This window comes from Puma concolor, chromosome B4 (assembly GCF_028749965.1).
Source record: "Puma concolor isolate L17-30 chromosome B4, mPumCon1.1.hap2, whole genome shotgun sequence".
NCBI lineage: Eukaryota > Metazoa > Chordata > Mammalia > Carnivora > Felidae > Puma > Puma concolor.
Window position 1 is genome coordinate 80,031,009 of NC_141673.1, and position 25,191 is coordinate 80,056,199.

Here is a 25,191-nt window from a genome sequence, read left to right on the forward strand (position 1 = left end):
TTAGCTAAGTTCTAGTTCCAGCTTAAGGAAGGCCATGCATAAAAATGAGGGGAATGCAGCTAAAGCAATTGCCTGTGGGCCTATCCAGAATTTTGTCAGAAGGAATTGAAAAGATGCTTTTCTCTCCTATAGATTTCCCCTTTCTTCGTTTAGAAACTAGATCAATTCAATTCCATCTTTACTGAAAATGCAAGGAGATGGCCCCAGTGAATAAGCTTTGTCTCTTATCTTATGTTTTCGGTTTTGTTCTAGGGAATCAGGAAGAGCCAGAGCCTTTTCTAAGCCTTCCACTCAACATTTTGGAGCCAGGCTTTAGCATAAGAAGAGCCTAGTGTTCTAGTTGATTTAGTTCAGGGAGGCTGGGATTCTTAGTTCCTAGGAGTATTAAAAGTTGTGGGAAATTTTTGTCTTTTCTCTCAGGACTTGGAAAAATCCTTTTGCTTATAATCTACCTGGTTCTCATCCTATTTTGGTGGACTATTTTTGGAAGAACTTGTACTTTGGGGATGGGAGCAGAGGGGAAGGATGTGCCAGGATGGAGGGCTCTGGGGGGAAGAGAAGAGAGGATCCCGGAGAGAGTGGGAAAGAGGAGGAACTGGCCATTAGAACAGGATTCAAAGGAAGCAGAATTAGGGTGGGCTGCGGGAAATGGCACGATTTTATTGTAACCAAAATGTTTTAAGTTTTTCCACATTTTTCATTAGATTTGGACCAAGAAAATCCCTTCATGAAGCTACTTTGAAGTCAGAATTTTGGTTAGAAGCTTCTTACTGAAAGGGCGGGCCTACACCGCCGACTCCATCTTGTTCTGTGTCCTTCACCTTGACCACACCTCCTCCCCTTGAGTAACCCCCCCCCCCCCACCTGCCTAACAGGACTCGGACCCTTCCCCAGCCAATCAGCTGAGGCCACAGCCATTACCTCACCAACTGCCCCTAGGCCCCAATAAAACCTTTGTCCTTTTGAAACTTGCTCTCTCTCTCTGGTATCTCACCGCTGGGTCGCTGCAGGTAGGGGATTGAGCTCGAGCTAGCTCGAATAAAGGCTCTTTTGCTTTTACATCAGACTCGGCTCCCTGGCGGTCTTTGGGGATCACGAACTCTGGGCATAACACTTACCATGGAAAAAAGGCCAAGCTTTGAATGTTAGGAATTGTCTTGCCCTTTTGCCCTATATTATCTCTAAGATAAACAATTTTAATCATACTAAAAGTTTACCAAAGTGGCCACTTACATTCCAAATTATCTGTAGTGCACTCCCACTGATTTGTGAGATATGCACAAGAATTTGAGTTAAAATGACAATACATATCAGAGGAAGACATTTGACCTGGGTGGTATTAATATGGTATGAAATGACCCTAGAAGATAAAAGCACAGGGATTGCTTTTACACCTCTTCTCTCAGGCCCTCAGTCAGAATCCCTGACTTCAGATCTGACCATTGTCAGCCTCCATAGATGGGGTTTTGGGGAAATTCTACCTCCCAAACTCTCGGGAGCACAAAGCTGGAACAGAGGGAAAGACAGACCTTGTAAGGTTTCCAGATGGTGACCCAAAAGCAAAGTTTATTTTTTGAGGGGCACTGCCTGACAAGACCTTAAAACAGTCACTCTTCATGGCCAGTATGGCGTTCACATCACTGATTTTATGTTGGAACTTGAACCGAAGGGCTGGTGAGTGGTGAGAGTCCCCCTTTGTTCAGCATCACGAATATGCTGATGCTGTTGATGTGTGATGTGATCTGGCTGGGTGTTAGGGCGGGACTAGAGTAGAGCTGGCAAGCTGATGGCACTCAGTTATTGCAACAACCCTTTCCTGAGCTGGTGGAATGCATTGCTAGTCAATCACAGCAGTTTGTTTTCTGCTCTATACAGTGTTCCAGATAACCACTATCAATAGGTAATATTGGTTAAATTGAGCATTTAATATGTGCCGTAAACTCTTCTAAGCACTACAAAAATTAATTCCGTTATCTTCACCTCAGTGCTTTTTACAGATTATGTAACCCTGCCCAAGGTCACACAGCTAGTAAATGGTGGGTCTAGGATTCAATCCCCAGCAGTCTGACCACAGAGCATGCGTTTTGCCACTGTATTTTCAGACCCCTGGTCAGAGTTAGCACATGAACTGTAGTCAAAGCTGATACGAGTGTGCACTGTAACACAGGTTGTTAAAATATTGAAATGTTTTTATAAGTTTTGATATAAACTTTCCTTCTGCTGCTTCCTGTTGGCCCTACCCTTGGGACCTCCTCTCCTAACCCCTAACAAGAGAATTAATGCCCAGTGCAGAGAAGTGCAGAGAAGGGGTTCCAGAAGCCATCTCAAGACGGACTCTGTTCTGGTTGGTCAGTGTTGGCCAGTGCCCATGCCTCACAAGTCACTAAATATGGAATTTTAAAAATCATCTCTAGATGTGAGTCTTTTAGGTCTTGGCTCTAGAAATAAACAACATCAATATTGTTTACATACAGTATGATTTAAATGTAACATTCACACTTCATACTATAATAAAACCTTATCAAAATACAGAAACAAATACTTTAAAAAAGTAAACATAGGACAACACTTTTTAAATGAACTCTTACTATATTTTTCTAAACCCCTTTTCTTATCACTAGCTAAAGTTAATTTTCCATGCTAATGTTGCTTTCCTAGTCACTTCTCAAGATGATAAAATTAGGCTTTCTGCTTAATTTGTTTTTGTACCAACCATCTGATTCCAAATCCTCAGTGGAATGAAATCTCACTTTTATGACACTTATTTCCTGTTTCTTTCTCTTTTTTTTAACGTTTATTTATTTTTGAGAGAGAGACAGAGAGACAGAGTACGAGCAGGGGAGGGGCAGAAAGATTGGAAGACACAGAATCTGAAGCAGACTCCAGGCTCTGAGCTGTCAGCGCAGAGCCCGACGTGGGGCTTGAACTCATGAACTACAAGGTCATGACCTGAGTCGAAGTCAGATGCTTAACTCACTGAACCACCCAGGTGCCCCTATTTCCTGTTTTGAACAATTTTCCCATCCATCTCTGAGCTGTGTCTTACTGCTCAGAAGCTTCTGGTCATCTTTGAGACACCCCAGGACCAGCATCCCTTCACAGGGGTCGGTCTCACCACAGCCCCAGGAAGGTAAGCCTTGTCTTGGGGGTGAGTACTGGTCTGCTCTCGCCTGCCTGCACAAACACCCAACTCCCCTTCTGCTCCAAGATTCCGTTTCATTTCACCACTCTGATTTTCTAGCTCCTGTATTTGAATTTTTTTTTTTTTAACGTTTATTTATTTTTTTGGGACAGAGAGAGACAGAACATGAATGGGGGAGGAGCAGAGAGAGAGGGAGACACAGAATCAGAAACAGGCTCCAGGCTCTGAGCCATCAGCCCAGAGCCCGACGCGGGGCTCGAACTCACGGACCACGAGATCGTGACCTGGCTGAAGTCGGACGCTCAACCGACTGCGCCACCCAGGCGCCCCTAGCTCCTGTATTTGAATAACCACTGGCATTTCCTCCTGTGAACTCTGGCTGCAGACCCATTCTCTGTCTCAATTCGTCCGTTCTTGTCTCTGCTGCAGGATCCGCCTCGTGGCAGCTCCTATCACTGACCAAACTAGGCCTGGACCTCATTTTTGCCAAGCCTGGTGTGGCAGAACTGGCTTTCTCTGAGCTAGTTTCTTCTGAGATGTAATTTAGATACTGTAAGCCATCCACTAAGTCAAAGCTGGGCGAGACAGCTTGGTAAATTGAATTTGAAAAGGATCAAGTTCATTCTGACATTCAAGCAACATTGTTACAAAGGAAGAGAATCACTTAACAATAATTAGGAAAACAACAAAAAATGTTTGTTGGGAATTGTTCTTCATTCCCACTTGAAAGGTAAAAAGAGATGATCTTAAATTATAGCTAGTGAATAATATTAGATAAAATAAAAACGTAGGGAAGAGAAACTTTAGAATAAGAGACTGGACTTTCCTTCTTTAGAGGTTTCAGAATATTTGCAGTAATTTGAGACAGGCTGTCTGAAGGAAGAGCGCTGACCTCAGAAGTTTCCTTCCAAAAGGAAAGCAGGTAGACAGTGGTTCCAAATCAGAAATCAGGATTAACAACCTTCAGTAGAAGTGACCAGACAATGTAGAAAGTGAATCCTATACCTCCAGAGTGTGAATTTATTCAATTTCACTCAGAAATTTATAAAATTTTATAAATGTGTTACTTTCTGTTTTTTTAGGCATTGAAGGTACTTAAAATGTATACTGTAATAGAAAAAGAACAAAGTGAATTTCCCTCCTGCCACCAGGAAATCCTAAACATCCAGCTACTGGAAGTCCTGTCTTCTATTTATGAATGCATTCAAACATTTGTGTATTCCATCAATTATCAGATATCTGACTTGTTACTGTGTGCAGACAATCTGCTTAAGCTCAGAGGCAGACAGAACAGTTGCTGGTCGTGATTTTGGTAATTTAAAGCCAGTGAAAAAGGTTTACCACAGTAAAACATTTACAGAGCAGAAAAAATGTCTAAGTCCTAGTCTTCCCTAAGCCAGTTGTATTATTTAAATCTTCACATTTTCACTGTCTGAGGTGATTGTACCTATTGTGTTTACTAAGTTTATTCATATGGTTTACTCTTCACATTTTACGCTTATCTTACATATACCATTTTAGGAAGAAAACACAAGAGAAAATTTATCTTCCCATTCTCTGTTTGCAAACTTTATCACTGTTTTGTTTGGGTTCTTTAAGGAGGAATTGACTGGAAAAGTGGAGTGTATGTTGGTGTTAATCCTTTTGACTTTGTTGCCTGTCATTCTTTTTAAAAAATGTGTGTGTGTGTGTGTGTGTGTGTTGTTTGAAAAATGATTCAACACACCCATAGCATGTGCATAAAACATCATTGCAAAGCCTAAGGACTAATTCCTAATTTGTCGTCTTCCCAGACAATTCAATGTTTCGGAACACTTCAAGTCCACGTAGCCTCTCAATTTACATGCTGTTGATGTCATACATTTTTCTGTTCTTTTTTCAAAAAGCTTCACTGACAGATAATTTATATACCATCCCGTTCACCTTTATAAAGTATACAACTCGATAGATTTTAGTGTACTCCCAGAATTGTGCAAGTATCACCACAATATCATTTTAGGACATTTTCATGCCTCTAAGAAGGAATCCTGTGCTCATTAGTAGTCCTCTCCATTCCCCCTCTCCCCAGCCCCTGGCAACCAGTAATCTACTTTCTGTCTCTATAGATTTGCAAGCATGCAGTTTCGACTAGATTTAATCACATATCACCATATTTACCATTTAAATTGCATTTTTTTTCTCCCTCTATACTTTCATCTGGAATCATTTTCATCCTGTCAGAAAAACTATCTGTTAGAATTTTCTTTTGTACTGGTTTTCCAGTGATAAACTCTTTCCAGTTTTGCTAGTAAAAGTCTTTCTTTCACCTTTACTGGGATGATCCAGATCCCAGAAAGTGGGGCTGGAATTAGAAGCGGTGGCAACTTCCAGTTCCTCTTTATTTGTAGGATGCCTTCTTCAGAGTCTCACCCCTATGTAAAGATTGGGTTACCAGGACACCTACTCTTAGGGTGGAACTTGGATTCTAAGTGTTTTATTCTTCCTGGTGCCTCCAGGGTGTCAATGATGTGCTCAGCCTCTCACTCATCCCTGAGGCAAAAAGGGTCCCAAATGCTGGGCTCACCCTTTATCTTCTCCTGGCCTGGTTCTTCATAATCTGGTGTTATGAAGCAAATGTTGTTTAATCTGATTGTCTACATATCCTCTGAAGGAGGATTGGTTGAAATCATCTTGTTCCCTATTATAGGGAGGCAAAGTTTCTCACTTAAAAAGAAATGTTTTTTAAGTTTGTTTATTTTTGAGAGAGAGAGAAAGCACGTGGGGGGGGGGGGGGAGGGAAAGGCTGAAGCAGGCTCCAGGCTCTGAGCTGTCAGCACAGAGCCCAACAGGGGGCTTGAACTCACAAAAGGTGAGATCACCACCTGAGCCGAAGTCAGACTTTTAAACAACTGAGCCATCCAGGTTTGCCTCTCACTTTTTTTTTTTTTTTTTTTTAAATACAGATGACATTCTTGTTTTCTCCAGGATATCTGTTCACTCTCTCCTACCCTAGAGTTACAACATTAGACATTCTTGTTTTCTCCAGGATATCTGGTCACTCTCTCCTACCCTAGAGTTACAACATTAGAGCAAAGGAGCTTAAGCTCCAGACCTACAGCTTTAAAGGAAGGGAACCCAAGATTTCCTTGAAAATCCTAGGAAAGGAATATCCTTGGAAAAGCAGGTATTTTCACACCTTCCTTTTTTTTTTTTTTTTTTTGCTAGTTTATTTTCAGCATAAACTCACCTTCATAAGGAAATCTTAAAAAAAATGTTTTAAAAGCAGATCGAGGAAAGGGATAAATATTCATGATAAAATAGCCCAATAACTTTGCTAGTAATTCTTTTGTAACCATGGGGAAATATGAAAAATGTCCCATGAAGTAATTGTTAAAAATTTACGTCATGTGATGTTAAAGGTTAAAGTTCTGGGAAGAAATATTATTAAAGTTTCTTTGAGAAGCAATTTGATCCTGGCAGTCAAATTAGAAACAGCAGAACAGCTGGGGGACTCACTGGCAACTGAGGCATTCGCTGGCATCAGGAACTGAGAAGGTTTCTAGTCTCAGTCCCACAACTGCAGTGAGATGACGGTGAGCAAAATAGAGTATGGTCGTCCTAAATCTAGGTTAGGCTGATAGCCACATTCCCAGAATGAATGAATAAATGAGTGAGTGACTGACTGAATGAATGGTCAGGAATTGGGAAGCAGATATCCAAGTATTACTTAAAAGCAGGTTTTCCATAATGGAAAGAAATAGAAGTAACAAGAAAATTACTGAGAAAAAAGAAAAAAGAGGTGGAGAAAAATCATCACCACCATCACCATCTTTTATCAAAGCTATACTTCTATTGAGCATACCTACTATGTGTCAGGCAGTCTTCGAAGCTCTTGACTCAGCTCACACAATCTTCACACTTGCCCTCCGAGGTACTTTCACAGGTTAGGAAACCGGGACTCCGTCTAGTGGTGATCGGGCAGAGAGGGGCCCGTGCTCTGTGCATTCCTTGGCTATAAACCATTGGAAGCAAAATAGAGCAGTTAGTTCAGAAACAAGTATAGGACATTGGACTACCAAAATTTGGCTCCATCTAACGAACATAGATTAAATAAAATCCTCCTTTATTCATGAACAAGTTATCTTTAATTTGGGGGCAGACAACAAAACTCAGCATTAATTTTAGTGATGATAAATTATAGCTAAGACTATATTTGTGCCCAAATTATTGACTTTCTTTATAAATGACTCTTAATAGTAGTTTTTCTGGATTTTTCAAATGTTGTAGGCATCTTATTTGTAGAAAAACTCTAATATGGCAATTCAATTCTTGTGTGGTAATTTTCACTCATCTGGTAATATATTTGAGAACAATGAACATTCTTACGGAAACCTCCTAAAAAGTACCCCCAGATACAAAAGGTATACTCTTATTAGACCTGCTTAAAAATTTATTCAAATAGAAGTGATCACATCTAAAGTTAAAAATTTAAATATATTTATTTTACATGAGATTTATATATACATATATGTTCATATTCATGTATATGAAAACTTTGTAATGATAAACTTCTATGTTTATGGAAAGCATTACTGTTTTAGTACCATGCCACTCAGTAGCTATTTTCCACTGGTAAGGGGTTTTGACTCAAGGGCCAATCTATCCATAGAAAGTGGCAGTCTGGAGAGCTGTGTTGAGAAAGATTCTAAGATGGCGTGTGGAGTGGATATGCAAGACAATGACAGTTGATTAGTCAAGATCTTTATAAGCATAGAAAGGAAGAGGGTTTAGAACATGTTTTGTGGGTTTGCCATCCCTGTGTCTCATGACACCACCTCTCAGTAATTGTGATCTGAATTTTGGGCCAAGTATGAAGGAAAAATAAAATAAAATTGGGGTGTTTCCATAAATACGAATTTAGGTCAGCAATAACGCAATAACAGCATTACAAGGCACTCTGATTCTTAGAAGGTAGGTATAATGCTCATTCTCTTGGGAAAAGGTTGTCAAATGGATAAAATGCTCTCCTGATCCCTCCAACTACTTTAGAGGGAAAGAAGGAAATGACTGAACAAATGGGAAATGAAAGAAAAAGAGTCTGTGAATCAGACTATAAAGCAAGATCTGTTTCTACTTTGTCTTCTGTCTAACTGGAAAGGCCACAATATTCAGCCCTAATCCAAGATGTGCAAAGACATAAAATTATTTAAAAAACAACCACTACCACCAACCATCACCACCACAACAAAAATCCCCTGACTGTCTCATTCATAGAAACATGACCAAAAATAAAATCTGAAAGACATTTTCTTTCTTTTCTTTCTTTCTTTCTCCCTCCCTTTCTTTCTTTCTTTCTTTCTTTCTTTCTTTCTTTCTTTCTTTCTTTCTCTTTTTCTTTCTTTCTTCCTCTCTCTCTCTCTTTCTTTCTTTCTTTCTTTCTTTCTTTCTTTCTTTCTTTCTCTTTCTTTCTTCCTCTTTCTTTCTTTCTTTCTTTCTTTCTTTCTTCTTTCTTTCTTGTAAGCTTCAGTGGATCCTGCAATAATTCACTTGTAGCCCCCTGGATTGTCTCACATATGGAAAAATAGGCCAAGAAATAAGACTTAGCAGCACAGTGAGAAAAGATAGGAGAGTGTTATTTCTCAAGGGAAATTATTTATCTCCAGATATAATCTTTACTTTTTGACAAAGAAAAACTGGCATGGTAGGTTCTCCAATTTCTTTAATAATACAGGATGCAGGCAATGTCATTGGCTTTTGGCAGGTATTTTATTAGGTTCCTTATGCCCCGAGTGTACTAATTTTGGCTGCCCCCAGACTTTATAAGGAAAGGTGGGGAATGGACCTCAGGACCATCTGTGAGGTGGGGAATTTCTTACCAAAATAATTTTTATATTTCAATAAAACAGAAATGTGACACAAATATATTAAAACAAAGTATTGTTGTATGGCATAGGACAAAAAACAATATTGATGACTAATATTTTATGTAGACCAACCAAGCATTCATATTTTTCTCATTATTATTTCTTTTTAAAATAGTCATTTTTTAAAAGTTTTTATGTATTTATTTTAAGAGAGAGAGCGCACAGGAGGGGCAGAGGAAGAGAATCCCAAACAGGCTCTGCACTGTCAGCACAGAGTCTGACACTGGGCTCAGACTCATGAACTGTGAGATCATGACCTGATCCGAAACCAAGAGTTGGACAATGAACTGACTGAGCCATCCAGGCACCCCAAAAATAGTCCTTAGTTTTGAGCTTCATCATCTACAAACTGACAATCACACATGAGTTTCTGAAGTTAACTCCTCAGCTGCATTTATGCAGTGGCTCTAGGTTTTTAAGGTTTCCTTTATTCCTTCTTCCCTCTCTCCCAATCTATCATCTCCCTTCCCTTCCCTTCCCTTCCCACCCCTCCCCTCCCCTTGCCTTCTCCTCCCTCCTTCTCTCCCTACCTCCCTTCCATCCTTCCTTCCTTCCTTTCTTCATTTTAGCTTAGTTTTGTTTTACTTTTGTAGCCTTTCCTGAAGACTTTAAATAGGGAAAAAGAAGGAAGCTTAATATAATAGCTTTGAGGATGCCTATTGTTTCTTCCATTCTTCTTGGAGGATAGCTATCCAGTTAAGAGAAAAAAATTTTGTATTACAGAAAAATTTTAAAGCAGAAAAATAGTATTAAGGAGCATTTAGACACAGTCTTCATAAGAATGACCCCACATCTGACACTAATTGCAAGTTTAGGGGGTTCGCCAAACCACCCTGTGTTGATAATCTTCTGGAACGATTTAATGAATTCACTGAAAACTGTTATACTCACAGTTAAGGATTATTACAGAAAAAGGATATAGATGAAAATCAGCCAAGGAAAGAAGTGCCCAGGGCAGAGTCCAGAAGTACCAAACACAGAATGGCCATTGTCTTCTCTCCATGAAGTCAAGGACATGTCTCTGTCCTGGCATTAATGTGTGATAATATGCCCAGAGTATTGTCAGCCAGCAAAACTCACCTGGGCCCTTGGTGTCCAGAGTTTTTATTGGGGCTCATCACATACTGCCTGCATGACTGACTTTAGTTGTCAGCCTCTCCCAGAGGTCAGGCTAAAATCCCCAGAAATCAGAGCTGATATCGTGCGACCCAAAGTTCCTGCCATAAACTACATTGTTAGACTGTACTGTGGCCAAAGCCCTAGGCAAAACAAAAATACTCCTGTCAGTCAGGAAATTCCAGGGGCCTAAAGATTATCTCCTAGTAGCCCAGGCAAAGGCCAGTCCTCTCTTCAGGTAAGGCTAATTCTTCACTATACAAGTATAGTGATCCCTTGGCCTCTGCCCATACTGATCACTCAAATTCCAAATTATGATGCTAATAATTTTCTTATTTCATCTGAGAGTGTGCCAGAGTCAACTCATATCCATTCACAAAAACTCGTTGTTAGGTATTTAGGAGTTTTGTTAAGTTGGTTGTTAAACACAGCTGTTATAAAAAATTGTGTTCTATAAACATATAATTATATAAATTAGATTAAAAACAAAGATAAATGTTCAAAACTCATCATTTTCTAATTATTATATTTTACTGTTACTATGCTCCTGATTGTGTTCATATCTACTGTATCTGTCTGGTGAGAATTATGTAGAATGTTAGACTTCTATGCCACTGAATGACATCTGCATTCATTCAGTGATGTCACTTGTTGCTTGGGTAGCATGAAATTGACCATACTAAGAATCTTTACACCATGAAATTCAGTAAATGCTATGAATCAGGATTTTGTTTTGATACTTTTTAATTTTGAGAAGGATCTTTCTGTTGATCCAACTGTTACTAGAACTGTTAGGAGTATTTATAGGTTGTGACAACATTAGGATAACTTTCTGAGAAATTATTTCAAAATATAAGTCATAGTGTGTCTAGAGCTGATGAATCTGATGGGATAATTTATCTAAAAAAGTTTTAACTCTTCATACAAATCAGTTTGTTGTAAGCCTGAATTTAATTTTAAATGTAAATTGATACAGCATTTTAGTGGGGTTTTTTTCCTGACATATCCTATACATTGTGGAGGTTGTACAAGAAACTAAGAGTGCCTTTTTCATTTGTATATAATTAAAGTGTAAAACCAAAATATATGTAATTAAAATTTCATTCATATGAAAATACTTTTTTTCTGTTGAATACACTAATCTTAAAATGTAATGTCTGTTTCTAAGACTGGGTATTTGCTTTGTGATGGTGCAGCAGTTTTCAAAACCGGAGATTCTGAACTCTTTGAAGAAGTCTAGTGAGTACTTGATATGCTTTATTTTAATGTACATATGCATGCTTTTATCTTCTAGTAATTCGCTGACAAAGTTTATTGCCTGAGAGACAGCAAGTGCAAGATCACAGATAATTTTTGATATTCTTTCATTTTAATTCTGGGCAGAATTCACAGAGATACATTCCGGGGATGGGAGTGGAGGCCAGTTTACCTCCCTGAGGAGCCCTTCCTCTCTCCAGGGGCTGCTATTTCTGCTGCCATCATTTGCTGCTACCAGCCTGGGCCAAGTCTGGGCACAGCCACCCCTCAGACCACATGGCACCCCAGACTGTCCACATGTGTCCTCCCTGGTGCTGGCCAGCTTCTTAAAGTGCATGTTGCCTGTCCTACCATAGGCCCAGGGTGTGGTTGGGTAAGTATATGTAATTTTCTTGCTCTTTTTTTTCTATTTTTCGGGATTTTCTTCAGGAACAGGTAATAGTTTAATTATACCACAAAAAATTATTTTTAACATAAATTACATTATCAACTTTTTCTGAATTTATGCTTTTGTAACATTGCATTTGTCCCTTTATATAGGGTGTACCTGAACGGGGTGTATATTAGGCTGAAAAAGCACAGTGGGCAGTAATTTGAAATGTGTTTTATTAAAATACCTACTTGTCCTTGATTTATTTTTAGTTTGTCCTAATTTTTTTAAGGACTTTGGTCCACTTTAATTTACATGAGTGACTTAATCTGTATGAGTCTCAGAGAGGCACTTCTGTAATAAGTTATGTTTTAAATTGCACTGAGTGGACAAAAGGTGTCTTAGAAGGTAGTATTGCTCTGAGTAAAATAATCAGTGACTAAGTAACAAGAATTTAATCTCATTTCCTTTGGGCCCCTTTATTAGCCAAGATGAGTGCTTTACACCTTAAGAGAGGAGCAGAGGATGATGGAACGGCATATTAATGTAAACCTTTCTCTGACATCACCACCACTTTCACACTGTTTTCCTGTAACACAAAACAATATTGAATTAGGAAGTGATGGGGCAGCAGAGGAACTATTTGGTTTTAAAAAGTATTTACTTTCTGGTTCGTGCTTGAGAAGACTTTTGAGGTGTCTCGGTATTTTATTTTATTTATTTATTTTTTTTCAACGTTTATTTATTTTTGGGACAGAGAGGGACAGAGCATGAACGGGGGAGGGGCAGAGAGAGAGGGAGACACAGAATCAGAAACAGGCTCCAGGCTCTGAGCCATCAGCCCAGAGCCCGACGCGGGGCTCGAACTCACTGACCGTGAGATCATGACCTGGCTGAAGTCGGACGCTTAACCGACTGCGCCACCCAGGCGCCCCTGAGGTGTCTCGGTATTTTAAAGTGAATTAATCCCAAATTTATCATCCAAAATAAATCGAGTAGAGATGCCATTGAATGTAGAGGAAAACTTAAGGAAACTAGGCTCAGAGAGCTGGAATCCCACTTAGAGGTTTCCTTTATCTCTTCTCCATTGCCTTTTTGGAATCCAGCTCTGGTCCTTCTCCATTTCTCTCCATTGTCATGGAACTCTGATAGCTCTTTTCATCGAGAAAGGAAAACAACATAGAGAAGAAGGGGATGGGCAGGGCTGTATTCCTACAAGGGCAATTTAAGGGTGGTGTGAGGGAGAAAAGGTCAGCTCTCTCTAAAAATCTATTATTGGTCACTCTTTGGGATTAAGACATTGTCTAAAGAAAGCCTCTACTAACTATAGGTAAGGATTGATACATTGGCTGTATAATTTCAGCAAAGGCATTTCAGCAAAGGCAACTAGTCAGCTGTTAACTTAGAAAGTTAGACCTTAGGGTGTTGATCTTACACACACATTCCACACAGGCACACTTTGAACAACTTTCCTTATCCAGCTTAGTATTTAACACATTGTACCACAAAGTATCCTCTTAAAGTATTTCTATTAAATTGATGGGCAGGCAAAGAGGAGATGGCTGTGGTGGGTTCTCTGCTGGAGACGGTAGATTCAGGTGTATGTGAGGTCTGGCTATTGAAGCTCTCAGAGGTCAAACAATTTTGACTTGAGGATAAAAACATCAATGCTTGGGTTTTTCAGTTTCATTTTGCAGTCACTAATTTTCAAGTCACCAAAAAGCAAAGTGAATGGATGAAATGAATCTTGATTTGGAATATGTTTGTCTTAATTCGCTGAATTTTCAACTGCTCAGACTCATCTTAAAATTTAAAAAATAATAAATTGGTGTAGTAAAGAGTCATGCAAATGCTCAGTTAGTATAAGAACAATTTATGCCTTCTATTTTACCTTTTTTTTTTTTTTTTAAGATCAATGAAACTTTTTAAGAATTTCTGGAGGCTGGGTATATTTGGCAAATTTTGTATTTTAAGTTTTCCTCTTTGGATGTGTCAAATTCCAGGTAATTTCAATAACATACAGAAATGGAAGTTAATGATGGGCCTCAAAGAGTTAACAGATTTTTCAAACCTGGAGAAATTCTAGGAATCATCATTTTGGGATACCTAACTTATTTACGTATTATAATTAGTATTTTTTTTAAAAAAAGAAAACTTTTCAAAAAAACAGGGAGATTGGGGGTCAAAGCCAGAGGTCTTAACGTTTTAATTTTTTCCCCCACGTTTCTTGTTTTTCAAGTGGTACTGACTTATCAGGAAAAGTTCAAACACACCCACAGCCCAGGAAATAATCAGACCCAAGTGATCCACTTAGGTGGGAAGAAAAAGTAATATGCTCTGCATCTCCTGGATCGTCTTAAGAGTTTCAGTAAGAAATAAAACGAGGAGAAATGTTTCACAAACCAACTTAGCCCCCAGACGCAAACCCCAAGTCGAACCTGGGACTTTTCCTAAGTGCGAGCTGAGCAACTGGCGGGCGGCAAAGAGAAACAGCCCTTGGCGCCCCTGAACAGACTGCGCGGGGCGAGCAGGAAGCCCTCGGCCAGGAGACCCTTTCTCTTGGTTTCGGGAAGGTGCTTCGGACAGCTCCGTCTCCCCCACGGCCTCCTCCACGCGGAGGCTGCAGGCGCGGGGCGCAGGCAGGTGGGGGACAGAAAGGCCCGGGGAGGAGGCGCGGACAGGGCGGCGGGACGCGAGCACGGGCGCCGGGCGGGAGAGCGTGTCTCCGGGCGCCGCCGCCGCTGTTGTCCGGGGTGCTGAAAGCCGGGAACTTGCCGGGAGGCGGCGGCCACTTTTCCCTCTCTCGGAGCGCAGGGTGGGGGGGGTTTCGGGGTGCGCACCTGCTAAGCCCGCCCTGGCCCTGGGCCCGGAGGTGCCCGCAGACGAGGCCCTCCCCAACCTCGTTGGTGGGGGGGAGGGTGAGGGTGCATGCTTGGGGGGCGGCCCGGAGCGCCAGGCAGGACCCCGGTGCCCCTTCTCCGCCTCTCGGGCGCCCCAGCGCCGCGACCCCGCTCCACCTGCGTGCGAACTCTCGCGGCCGGGGACGCGGGCGCCCGGGGCTGAGTGTGGAGACGAGCCGGGCGGGGGTGGGGGGTACGGGGGTGGGGGGGCGGCTCTAGTCCGGGGATGGAGGGGGGGGCGGGTGGAGGCGAGAGCGAGCGGGGCATGCGCAGTGGGGCGGAGGAGGTGGCGATGGCCGGGGGAGGCGGGGGGACTGCTGTTTATTTGCAGCTGGGCCAACTCGGCGGCGCAGGCGGCGGCGGAGCGCGGGGCGCCAGCGGCGGGTCCAGCTGCCGCTGCACCATGCCCGAGCCCACCTCCGGGCAGCCGCGGCGCGCCGCCGGGGCCCCGGCCGGGGAGGATGCCAGACGCCCGGGAGCTGCCAGGGCAGCGGTGGTGGCGGCGGCGGCGCGATGGTAGTGACAGGCTGTGCCCGAGGCGGCGGCGGCGGCGGGGACCGCGCGCCCTCCCGGCGACGGGGCTGCGGACTCGCGCCGGCCGGGGCCGCGGCGCTGCTGGCCGGGGCGAGCTGCCTGTGCTACGGCCGCTCCCTGCAGGGCGAGTTCGTGCACGACGACGTGTGGGCGATCGTGAACAACCCCGACGTGCGGCCCGGCGCCCCCCTCCGCTGGGGCATCTTCACCAACGACTTCTGGGGCAAGGGCATGGCCGAGAACACCAGCCACAAGTCCTACCGACCGCTCTGCGTCCTCACCTTCAAGTGAGTCCCTCACCTCGCGCCTGCAGCCGCCGCAGTTTCTCCTCACCCCCCAGCCCGAGCTGGGCGAAGTTGCGGGACCCGCGTGGGGGGCGCTCCTTTTCTTGCGGCGCCTTCCCCTCCACGCCTCCCTCCTGTCCTCCCGTCCACGCCACTCTGCTCCGCGGTCCCAGGCCCCGCTTCTCCGGGCTCCCGGGGCGGTTCGGGAGGCGCGGGCTGGGAGTTGGGATCGAGTTTCTCAAGAGTCTGTGCTCTCAGCGGGCTGGTCTGTCGGGCAAGGACTTGGCGCGGGGCTGGTAGAGCTGCTCCCGCACCCCACCCCTGCCGGACAGTGGTCAAGTGCGACGGTGCGGGCCCAGCGAGTTCCGGACTGGGGGGCTGTAGTGGGAATGCTTCCAAGTTGGGAATTTCTCAGAGGCTGTTGGGCAGCTTCGCTGATGGAGACAGAGGATCAGTCCCTTTGGGGTCGCGTTCGGAGAAGAGGCGAGAGCTGTGAGCTGCCAGGGCTGCTTGGGTTTTGGGGAGGCGCAGAGGAGGGAGCAGAGGCTCTACCCCGACCCGCAGCCTTTGGTTGCTCTCCAAGCCTTTCCAATCTGCTGGTCTGCGGAAGGGCTCGGGATTTAGATTTTAAAAGATGCAAAGCAAAGGAATGCAGAAGCGTGGGATCCTCTGGGGATCCTGGTGTCCCAGTCGAAATAGTTTTCGTTTCACAACCTCAGAGTCATGATTCAGCATTTCTGGTGTGAATAAAGTGTAAAGGGAGCCGAGAGAACGCCAGGTTTTTGTAGGGTGGAGTATTTTCTTGAATTTAAAAGAGGGCTTGCTTCAGATGGATGGGGAGGAGGGCTTTGTATGAGTACTATCTCCTACACCATGAGCTTGACTCAACCCCTTATAATTTGGCTCAGTGTTTAAGCTTAACAGTGTGTCGGACAAAAACTTGAAATAATATTGGTTCGGTATCATCAGTGTTTTAAGCCTTTTCCAGTGGGTGTAATATGAACCCGTCTTTATGGTAGTGGTCATCCGAGACGGGATAGGCAGCTTGAAAAGCCTGCCTCTGGCCAGGAGGCCAAGGTCTCTTGACAGGTGGCTCAGATGACTTAGAAAAGGAAACCATAGCAGTTGGCAGTAATTCATGGGCTTTTGACTTAATTTTTCCATTGAAAGTTCAGTGTTTTAAAGAGAGTGAGGAAATTGCACATTTGAATCTGGAGAGAATATTTTGTAAACATTTGTCCGCTTAGGAAGCAGTTTTGGTGTTCCGCTGAAAGATAACGTCAGCTACTGAGTGAGTTGCTCCGTACTTTCAGTTTTCTAAATGTTTCTTAAAATCTCCTTAGATGACACAAATATATATGTTTACTTTCTAGATTGACCTGCTTTTTCATTTATTACAGTGAGGGTTGGTGGTTAATTTAAGGTGTGAAAGCTCACAGCATGAGATGTGCTGGGCTTGTAACAGCCATGGAGACCGTCTTGATTTGAGCATTTTCCATTTTAAAAGGTCAGGGCCAAAAGCCTGTGCCCACTTGGTGGAGAGTGGGGAAGATGTTTTCACTTCTTGACTTTCTAAAATGTTTTTTTCATTCATGCAGGAAATGGCAAGGACAGAAAAGAGAGGAGTGGGGGAAGGAAGTAGACAATGAAGCAAGGCCATTGATGAAGAGGAATGGTAGCAAGGGTTTGGGGGAACAGGGGCAGAGAAAGGAGAGTTGGGAGGGCCAGGGCCAAATCCTCACTGTGTACTCTTTGGTCACAAAATGCAGATTGGTGTCTAATGCCATTGTTCCTTGTATATTGCATCTATTTTGTTTTTGTTTTTGAGAAGGTTGAGTTGCAAATCTAGAAAGCAACACAGCACTAATTGGAAAGGGGTAGATGTCTCTTCAAAGAGAAAGTTCATCTTTCTGTGCTCACAGGTGTGGATTTAAATAGGACCTAGAAGCTGTCTCCATACTGCATCTTCTGCAATAGCTTAAAGAGGGGCACGTATAAGAGCTGGCATCGATGATGTTAGACCCACCCAACTCTAAAGATTGTTGCAAGCAAGGACAGAAAATCGCATTTATTAACTATTCAGTGTGAACCAAACATTGGCCTAAGCACTTTACACAGATTGTTTTTTTTTTTTTAAATTTTTTTTTAACGTTTTATTTATTTTTGAGACAGGGAGAGACAGAGCATGAACAGGGGAGGGTCAGAGAGAGGGAGACACAGAATCTGAAACAGGCTCCAGGCTCCGAGCTGTCAGCACAGAGCCCGACGCGGGGCTCGAACTCACGGACCACGAGATCATGACCTGAGCCGAAGTCGGCCACTTAACCGACTGAGCCACCCAGGAGCCCCTACACAGATTATGTTTTTATGATTTTTATTTTAGGTAGTTGGTGAAAATAAAGTGGCTTGTTAAATATACATACAAACTATCTTAATTATATCTTAAGGTAGGAATGTTTGAATAAAAATCTTTGAGAATTCAAAACGATTTTTTAAATTTTTTTTTTTCAACGTTTATTTATTTTTGGGACAGAGAGAGACAGAGCATGAACGGGGGAGGGGCAGAGAGAGAGGGAGACACAGAATTGGAAACAGGCTCCAGGCTCTGAGCCATCAGCCCAGAGCCTGACGCGGGGCTCGAACTCACAGACCGCGAGATCGTGACCTGGCTGAAGTCGGACGCTTAACCGACTGCGCCACCCAGGCGCCCCTCAAAACGATTTTTTATTTTTATTGTAAGAAGTCATAATATAAGATTTGCCATGTACAGTTTTTAAGAGCTTGATAAAATATTATTAACTATAGGCACAATGATTTACAACAGATCTCTGGCACTCATTTCTCTTGCATAACTGGAACTATAGACCTGCTGAACAGCAACACTCCAGGGCTCCATTCCCCCTGCCCTTGGTAGCCATAATTCTATTCTCTGTATTTCCGTGATTTTGACTATTTTAGATACCTTATATAAGTATAATCATGCAGTATTTGTCCTGTGACTGGCTTATTTTACTTAGCATAATGTCCTCCAGGTCCAGCCATGTTGTTGCATATGACAAGATTTCCTTCTTTTTAAAGGCTGCATAATACTTCATTGCATGTATATACAATTAAAAAAATTTTTTAGGGGCGCCTGGGTGGCTCAGTTGGTTGGGCGTCCGTCCGACTTCGGCCCAGGTCACGATCTCACGGTCCGGGAGTTCGAGCCCTGCATCGGGCTCTGGGCTGATGGCTCGGAGCCTGGAGCCTGCTTCTGATTCTGTGTCTCCCTCTCTCTCTGCCCCTCCCCCGTTCATGTTCTGTCTCTCTCTGTCTCAAAAATAAATAAACGAAAAAAAAAATTTTTTTAATGTTTATTTTTTTGAGAGTGAGAGACAGAGTGAGAGTGGAGGAGGGTCAGAGAGAGAGGGAGGCACAGAATCTGAAGCAGGACCCAGGCTCTGAGCTGTCAGCACAGAGCCCACGCGGGGTTCGTACCCAAGAGATCATGCCCTAAGCCGAAGTCAGAGGCTTAACTAACTGAGCCACCCAGGTGCCCCTATACCACTTTTTTTTTTTTTAATCCATTCATCTGATGATGGCCAGCCAGATTGTGTCCATACCTTAGTTTTTATGAATAATGCTGCAGTGAACTTGGGAGTGCATATATCTCAAGATCATGATTTCAATTCTTTTGGATTTATAACCAGGGGTAGGATTGCTGGATTCTAAGATAAGTGTATTTTTAACTTTTTGAGGAATCTGTATACTGTTCTCCATAGGAACTACACCTTTTACATTCCCACCAGTAATGTACAGTGGTTCCAGTTACTCTACATCCTTGCTAACATTTGTCATCTTTTTTTTTTTCTTCATAAAATCCAACCTAGTTAATTGGTGTGAGTTAGGTGATAACTCATTGTGGTTTTGATTTGCATTTCCCTCATGATTACTGGTGTGAAGCATCTTTTCATGGACTTGTTGGCCATTTGTATATCTTGTTTTTAAAGTATAATTGACATGCAATGTCCTATTAGTAGTCATGTGATGTTTTTAGACATTATAAAATGGTCCTCACTATAAGTCTAGTTATCATCTGTCACTATACAAATTTATTACAATATGATTGGCTAGATTCCCTAGGCTGTACATGAGATCTCCATGACATATTTCTTTTATAACCGGAAGTTTGTACTTCTTAATCCCCTCCACCTATTTTACCTGCCCCCTAACCCCCAATCAAGCCAGCCCCCCTCTGGTAATCAATCATTTGGTTCCTGTATCTGTGAGTCTGTTTCTATTTTGTTCTCTTTTGTTTGCTTGATTGTTTTCTTTTTTAAATTTTGCTTGTAAATGAAATCATGGTATTCATCTTTCTTTGCTTGACGTATTTCATTTAGGATAATACCTTCTAGGTCCATCCATGTTTTCACAAATGGCAAGATTTCATTCTTTTTTATGGCCGAGTCTTTTTTGGGGAAATGTCTTTTCAAGCCCTTTGCCCATTTTTTTTCATCAGATTATTTGTTCATTTGTTTTGTTTTGTTTTACCTTGAGTTGTATGAGTTTCTTATGTATTGGGATATTAATAATATATTAGATACATGGTTTGCAAATATTTTCTCCTGTTCTGTGGGTTGCCTTTCTACTCTGTTGATTGCTTCCTTTGCTGTGCAGAGGTTTTTTAGTTTGATAGTCCCAGTTACCTAATTTCTTTTTATTGCCTTTACTGTTGGTGTCATATTTAAAAAATCATTGCTAAGCCTTAACATCATGAAGTTTTGCCCCTGTTTTTCTTCTGGGAGTTTTACAGTTTCAGGTCTTACATTAAAAATTTTAATACATTTCAAGTTGAATTTTGTCTATGATGTAAGATAAAGGTCCAGGCTTATTCTTTTGTATGCAGATATCCAGTTTTCCCAGGACCATTTGTTGGAGGGACTATCCTTTCCCCATTGTGTATACTTGGCCTTTATGTTGAAGATCCTTTGACCATATATGTGTAGGTTAATTTCTGGCCTCTCTATTCTTTTCCATTGGTTAGTATGTTTCTTTTTTTTGTTTTTAATTTTTTTTAATGTTTATTTATTTTTGAGACTGAGAGAGACAGAGCACGAATGGAGGAGGGGCAGAGAGAGAGGGAGACACAGAATCCGAAGCAGGCTCCAGGCTCTGAGCCATCAGCCCAGAGCCCAATGCGGGGCTCGAACTCACGGACCGTGAGATTGTGACCTGAGCTGAAGTCGGACGCTTAACCGACTGAGCCACCCAGGCGCCCCTAGTATGTTTCTTTTAATGCCAGTACTATACTGTTTTAATTACTGTAGCTTTGTAATATAGTTTGAAATTAGGAAGTGTGATGCTTCCAAGCTTTGTTCTTTCTTAAAATTGTCTTGTGTATTTGGGGTCTTGTGCAGTTACAAATGAATTTTTTTTTTCTATTTCAGTAAAAAAAAGCCACTAGGATATTATTGGAATACATTGGAATACATTGGCTATAGAATACACTGACTATGGACTACATTGGAATGTATGGAATACATTGGAATACATTGACTATAGATGGCTTTGAGTAGTATGGACTTTTTAACAGTATTAAGTCTTCTGATCTGTAAACATGAGACATCTTTCTGTTTATTTGTGTCTTTAATTTCTTTCATTAGTGACTTAGGGTTTTAATTATACAATTTTTTCATCTCTATTTTTAGTGCTATTTTATTCTTTTTGATGCTATTATAAATGGAATTGCTTTCTTAATTTTGGATAGTTCATAATTATATAGAAATGCAGCTGATTTTTTAACTGAAATATAGTTGATACAAATGCAGCTGATTCTTGTACATTGATTTGTGTCTTGCAACTTTACTGACTTTGAGTATTCTAACAGTTTTTTATTTTGGGGGGTATCTTTAGGGCTGTTTAACGCAAAGGATTGTGTCATCTGCAAACATAGTTTTACTTTTTTTTTTTTTTTTTTTCCAAATGTAAATGCCTTTTATTTCTTTTTCTTGTCTAATTGCTCTGGGTAGAGTCCTAAATAGAAATGCAGTAGTGGACATCCTTGTCTTGCTCTTGATCTTAGAGAAAAACCTTTCAGTTTTTCACTGTTGAGTATGATGTTAATTGTGGACTTTTTATATATGACCTTTATTATATTGCGGTAAATTCTTTCTAAACCTAGTTTTGGGAATTTTTACCATGAAAGGGTGTTGAATTTTGTGAGATGTTTTTCTTGCATTTATAGACACGATCATGTAATTTAGCCTCCGTTTTGTTAATGTGGTAAATAACATTAGTTGAATTTTGCATGTTGAACTATTCTTGCATCCTAGGGATAAAACTCACTTGATTATGGTGCAGGTTCCTTTTAATGTGCTGTTGAATTCAGTTTGCTAGTATTTTGTTTAAGACTTTCCCGTCTGTGTTTATCATGAAAGTTGGCCTGTGGTTTCATTTTCTTATAGTGTCTTTGCCTTAAAAACAAACAAACAAAACAAAACAAAACAAAACAAAACCTTTAATTTTGAGGGGCGCCTGGGTGGCTCAGTCATTTAAGTGTCCAACTTTGGCTCAGGTCATGATCTCACAGCTTGTGAGTTTGAGCCCCGCATCAGGCTCTGTGCTGACAGCTCAGAGCCTGGAGCCTGCTTTGGATTCTGTGTCTCCCTCTCTCTCTGCCCCTCCCCTGCTCGTGCTCTGTTTCTGTCCCTCAAAAATAAATAAATTAATTAAAAAAAAAAACTTTTCATTTTGAGATAATTGTACATTCCCCAGTTGTAACTAATAATACAGAGATCTCTTATACCATTTATCCATTTTCCTCTAGGGTTAAGGTCTTGCATAATTATAGTATAATATCACAACCAGCAAACTGATATTGATACAATCCACAGCTTTTATTTACTTTTTACCAAGTTTACATATACTCTTTTTTATTTTTATTTTTGTTGAGTGTGTATTTAATTCTATGTAGTTTTGTCACATGCAGATTTCTAACATTACCACTAGTCAAGATACAGAACAGTTTCATCACAAGGATCCTTCCTGCTTCTTTATCATAATTATAAACACCTAATTCATAATAACCCCCTAATTCATAACACCCCACCCTACTTCATAATCACTACTAATTTGTTCTCCATGTCTATAATTTTGTCATTTTGAGAATGCTATTTGTGGAATCATTTAGTATGTAACTTGTTGAGGTTGGCCTTTTTTTTTTTGCACTTAGCATAATTCTCTGCAGTTTATTCAGATTGTTGCATATCAGCAGTTAATTCCTTCTATTGCTGAGTACTATTCCATTGTATAGATGTAGCACTGTTTACTTATTCACCTGTCGAAGGACATCTGGATTGTTTCCAGTTTTTGTCTGTTTCACAAATAAAACTGCTATAAACATTCATTTACACATTTGTATGTGAACATAAGTTTTATTTCTTTGGGATAAATGACCAGGATTGCAATTGCTGGGTCATATGGTGGTTGCATATTTAGTTTTTTAAGAAACTGGTAGACTGTTGTCCAGACCTTGTCATACTGTGTATGAGTAATCCAGTTTACTTTGCCTCCTCATCAGCATTTGGCATTATCATTGTTTTTTTATTGTAGCCATTCTGATAGGTGTACAGTGATAATCTCATTGTGATTTTAATTTGCATTTCCCTAATGGCTCTCGGTGTTAAATATACTTTCACGTGCTTATTTGCCCTCTGTATATCCTCTTTTGAAAAATGTCTCTTCATGTCTTTCACCCATTTCCTAAGTGGATTTTTTTGTTGTTGTTGAATTTTGAGATCTCTTCATATATCGTAGGTACAAGTCCTTTGTCAGCCATGTGGTTGGCACATATTTCCTCCCATTCTGTAGCCTCTTTTCATCCTCTTCAGAGGGTCTTTCTCAGTCCAAAACTCAAACCTAGTTTCTATTAAAATAGTTTATTACCTTTGATTCATTGAATGAACCTTGTACATACTGAGAGCTGGAAATTACCTTAAGAACAAACAATAAATAAATATGTTAATTAATAAGTAAAGATGTGTAATGCTTGTTTCTATAAAGGTACTTGCATGTATAGAAAGATATTAATCACAGTTTTTCTCAAATAAGAAATGAGCTGAATTTCGAGTGAGGAAATGGATTTTTAGAGGGTCTACTTTTACCAGTTTGCAGGACAGGGTATAAAGGAAAATGAAGGCAGTTTACCAAGATAGGGTGGCTTTGTACGATGTCAATTTAATGAAACTGGAACTTTGTTTCTTGGAAATTCCTTCCCTGTATTGCGCTAGGTTATAGTTGTACACAAATTTCTTCCAGATATGGAAAGTGAAAGTGAGACTGCCTATCCCAGTCAGAAGGCTCGTGTCAAGAGAGTCTTGTTGGGTTATCACAGACAGGGCGGCTAACCCACTGCTGCTGTGTGACAGTGGCTAGGTCCCTGGAGCTTCCAGAACTTTCCAGATCATGGTGCTCTAGCTACTTCGTATCATGGTGCAAGTGTGAGTGCAGCTCTGTAGGGAAGAGTGTCAGCCTGTTTGCAAGCCACTCACATCATTAAAGTTGGAGCCTTCGAGGCGGTGAGAAGCAGAGGTACTTTGTAGTTCATCTTCGTGGCTTCCAGCTCTGTCTCCCTTTCCCCTACTTCAAGTCCCTCCTTCCTCCCTCCTGAATGCCTGCCCTGCCTGCCCTGCTGGCTTTTGACGTCAGTTACCTCTGTTACGGACAGAAGTGGCAGCCTTGCATAGGCTATTTAGCCAGCTTCCACAATTGTGACAGGTCAAATCTCTACAGTAAATCCCTTCTGCTGTATCCTTCCCTGTGGTTCCGCTTCTGCAGTCAAACTTTAACTGATACAAACGGTCATCTGTGTTCCCTGAAGTGAATTTAGAATTCTAATGAGTTTCTGTTTCTAGTCAAACCTTACATTGGTCTTTTCGTAAGATCATTTCCAAGGGCACACAGGAATATTTTTGGACCCTTGTAGAGCAGAATCAAAACATCTGTGAAAACTTAATCTGCAGCAGTAACCTTTTTTATTTTGCTTCTTTATCCTCCACTGGCCATGACCTGTTTTTAACTCTGGAATCAGGACATTAACCACGTTCAGTCACTTGGTAGACACTTAATTGACACAGAACCAAAACCCATGATGCCCATAACCTCCACCTTGAAATATGGCCCTGATTGATTTAAAAGGTGCTTAGCTTTTTAATTTTATTTCCTTTCTACCTCTTTCCTCTTGAGAAGAAGCTCCTGCTGGATTGCTAGCAGTGCCATTCTGCATCAGGAAGGAAGGAGAAGCTTCCTTCAACAAGGAAGATCCAATGGTTTTCAGGTTAAAGATGGGGAAATGAAGGCAAATTAAAGGACCTTAAACTCTTGATTCTCTCTCCATGTTTAGGCTATTAGATCATAGTGTTCTACCAGTTTGCTATAAAGTTTTATTTTATTGAAGACTTCTGATGATGATATAAACCGTAAGAGTGAAAGTGGGTGGTTTAAAATGTCAGAGTTAAAAAATAGAATATCTTAATATGTGCAGCTGTAAGGATTTGCAACATTTTAATGCTTGGATCTGGAGAGGGTTTTTTTTTTTTTTTGCAGCAGTTTGCATCTTTTAGTCACAGATGATACGCCAACCATGAAAATCAGCTCTAGCCTCTGTGCCCCAAAACTGAAAGAAATGGTGGAGTGTTCATTTTGGTTC

The 25,191-nt window shown here is 41.4% G+C and overlaps 1 protein-coding gene and 1 long non-coding RNA gene across 5 annotated transcripts in view; one reads left to right on the forward strand and one right to left on the reverse strand.

The window, feature by feature from the left end:
- Window positions 1-16,206, reverse strand: part of LOC147579242 (uncharacterized) — a 65,266-nt gene extending 49,060 nt beyond the window's left edge. The window contains exons 1-2 of the long non-coding RNA XR_015253686.1: window positions 15,504-16,206; window positions 6,984-7,133 (exon numbers count right to left, since the gene is read on the reverse strand). This is a non-coding gene — a long non-coding RNA (uncharacterized LOC147579242). The remainder of the gene's footprint in view (window positions 1-6,983; window positions 7,134-15,503) is intronic.
- TMTC1 (transmembrane O-mannosyltransferase targeting cadherins 1) overlaps window positions 15,032-25,191 on the forward strand; it is a 280,253-nt gene continuing 270,093 nt past the window's right edge. For 3 of the 4 annotated variants that reach the window (XM_086713726.1, XM_086713728.1, XM_086713727.1), the window contains exon 1: window positions 15,057-15,509. In XM_086713726.1, the coding sequence (XP_086569852.1) occupies window positions 15,202-15,509 (308 nt within the window). In that variant the 5' untranslated portion in view covers window positions 15,057-15,201. Of the gene's footprint in view, window positions 15,510-25,191 lie in introns of all 4 variants that reach the window. The other variant, XM_086713729.1, reaches the window with a different exon arrangement.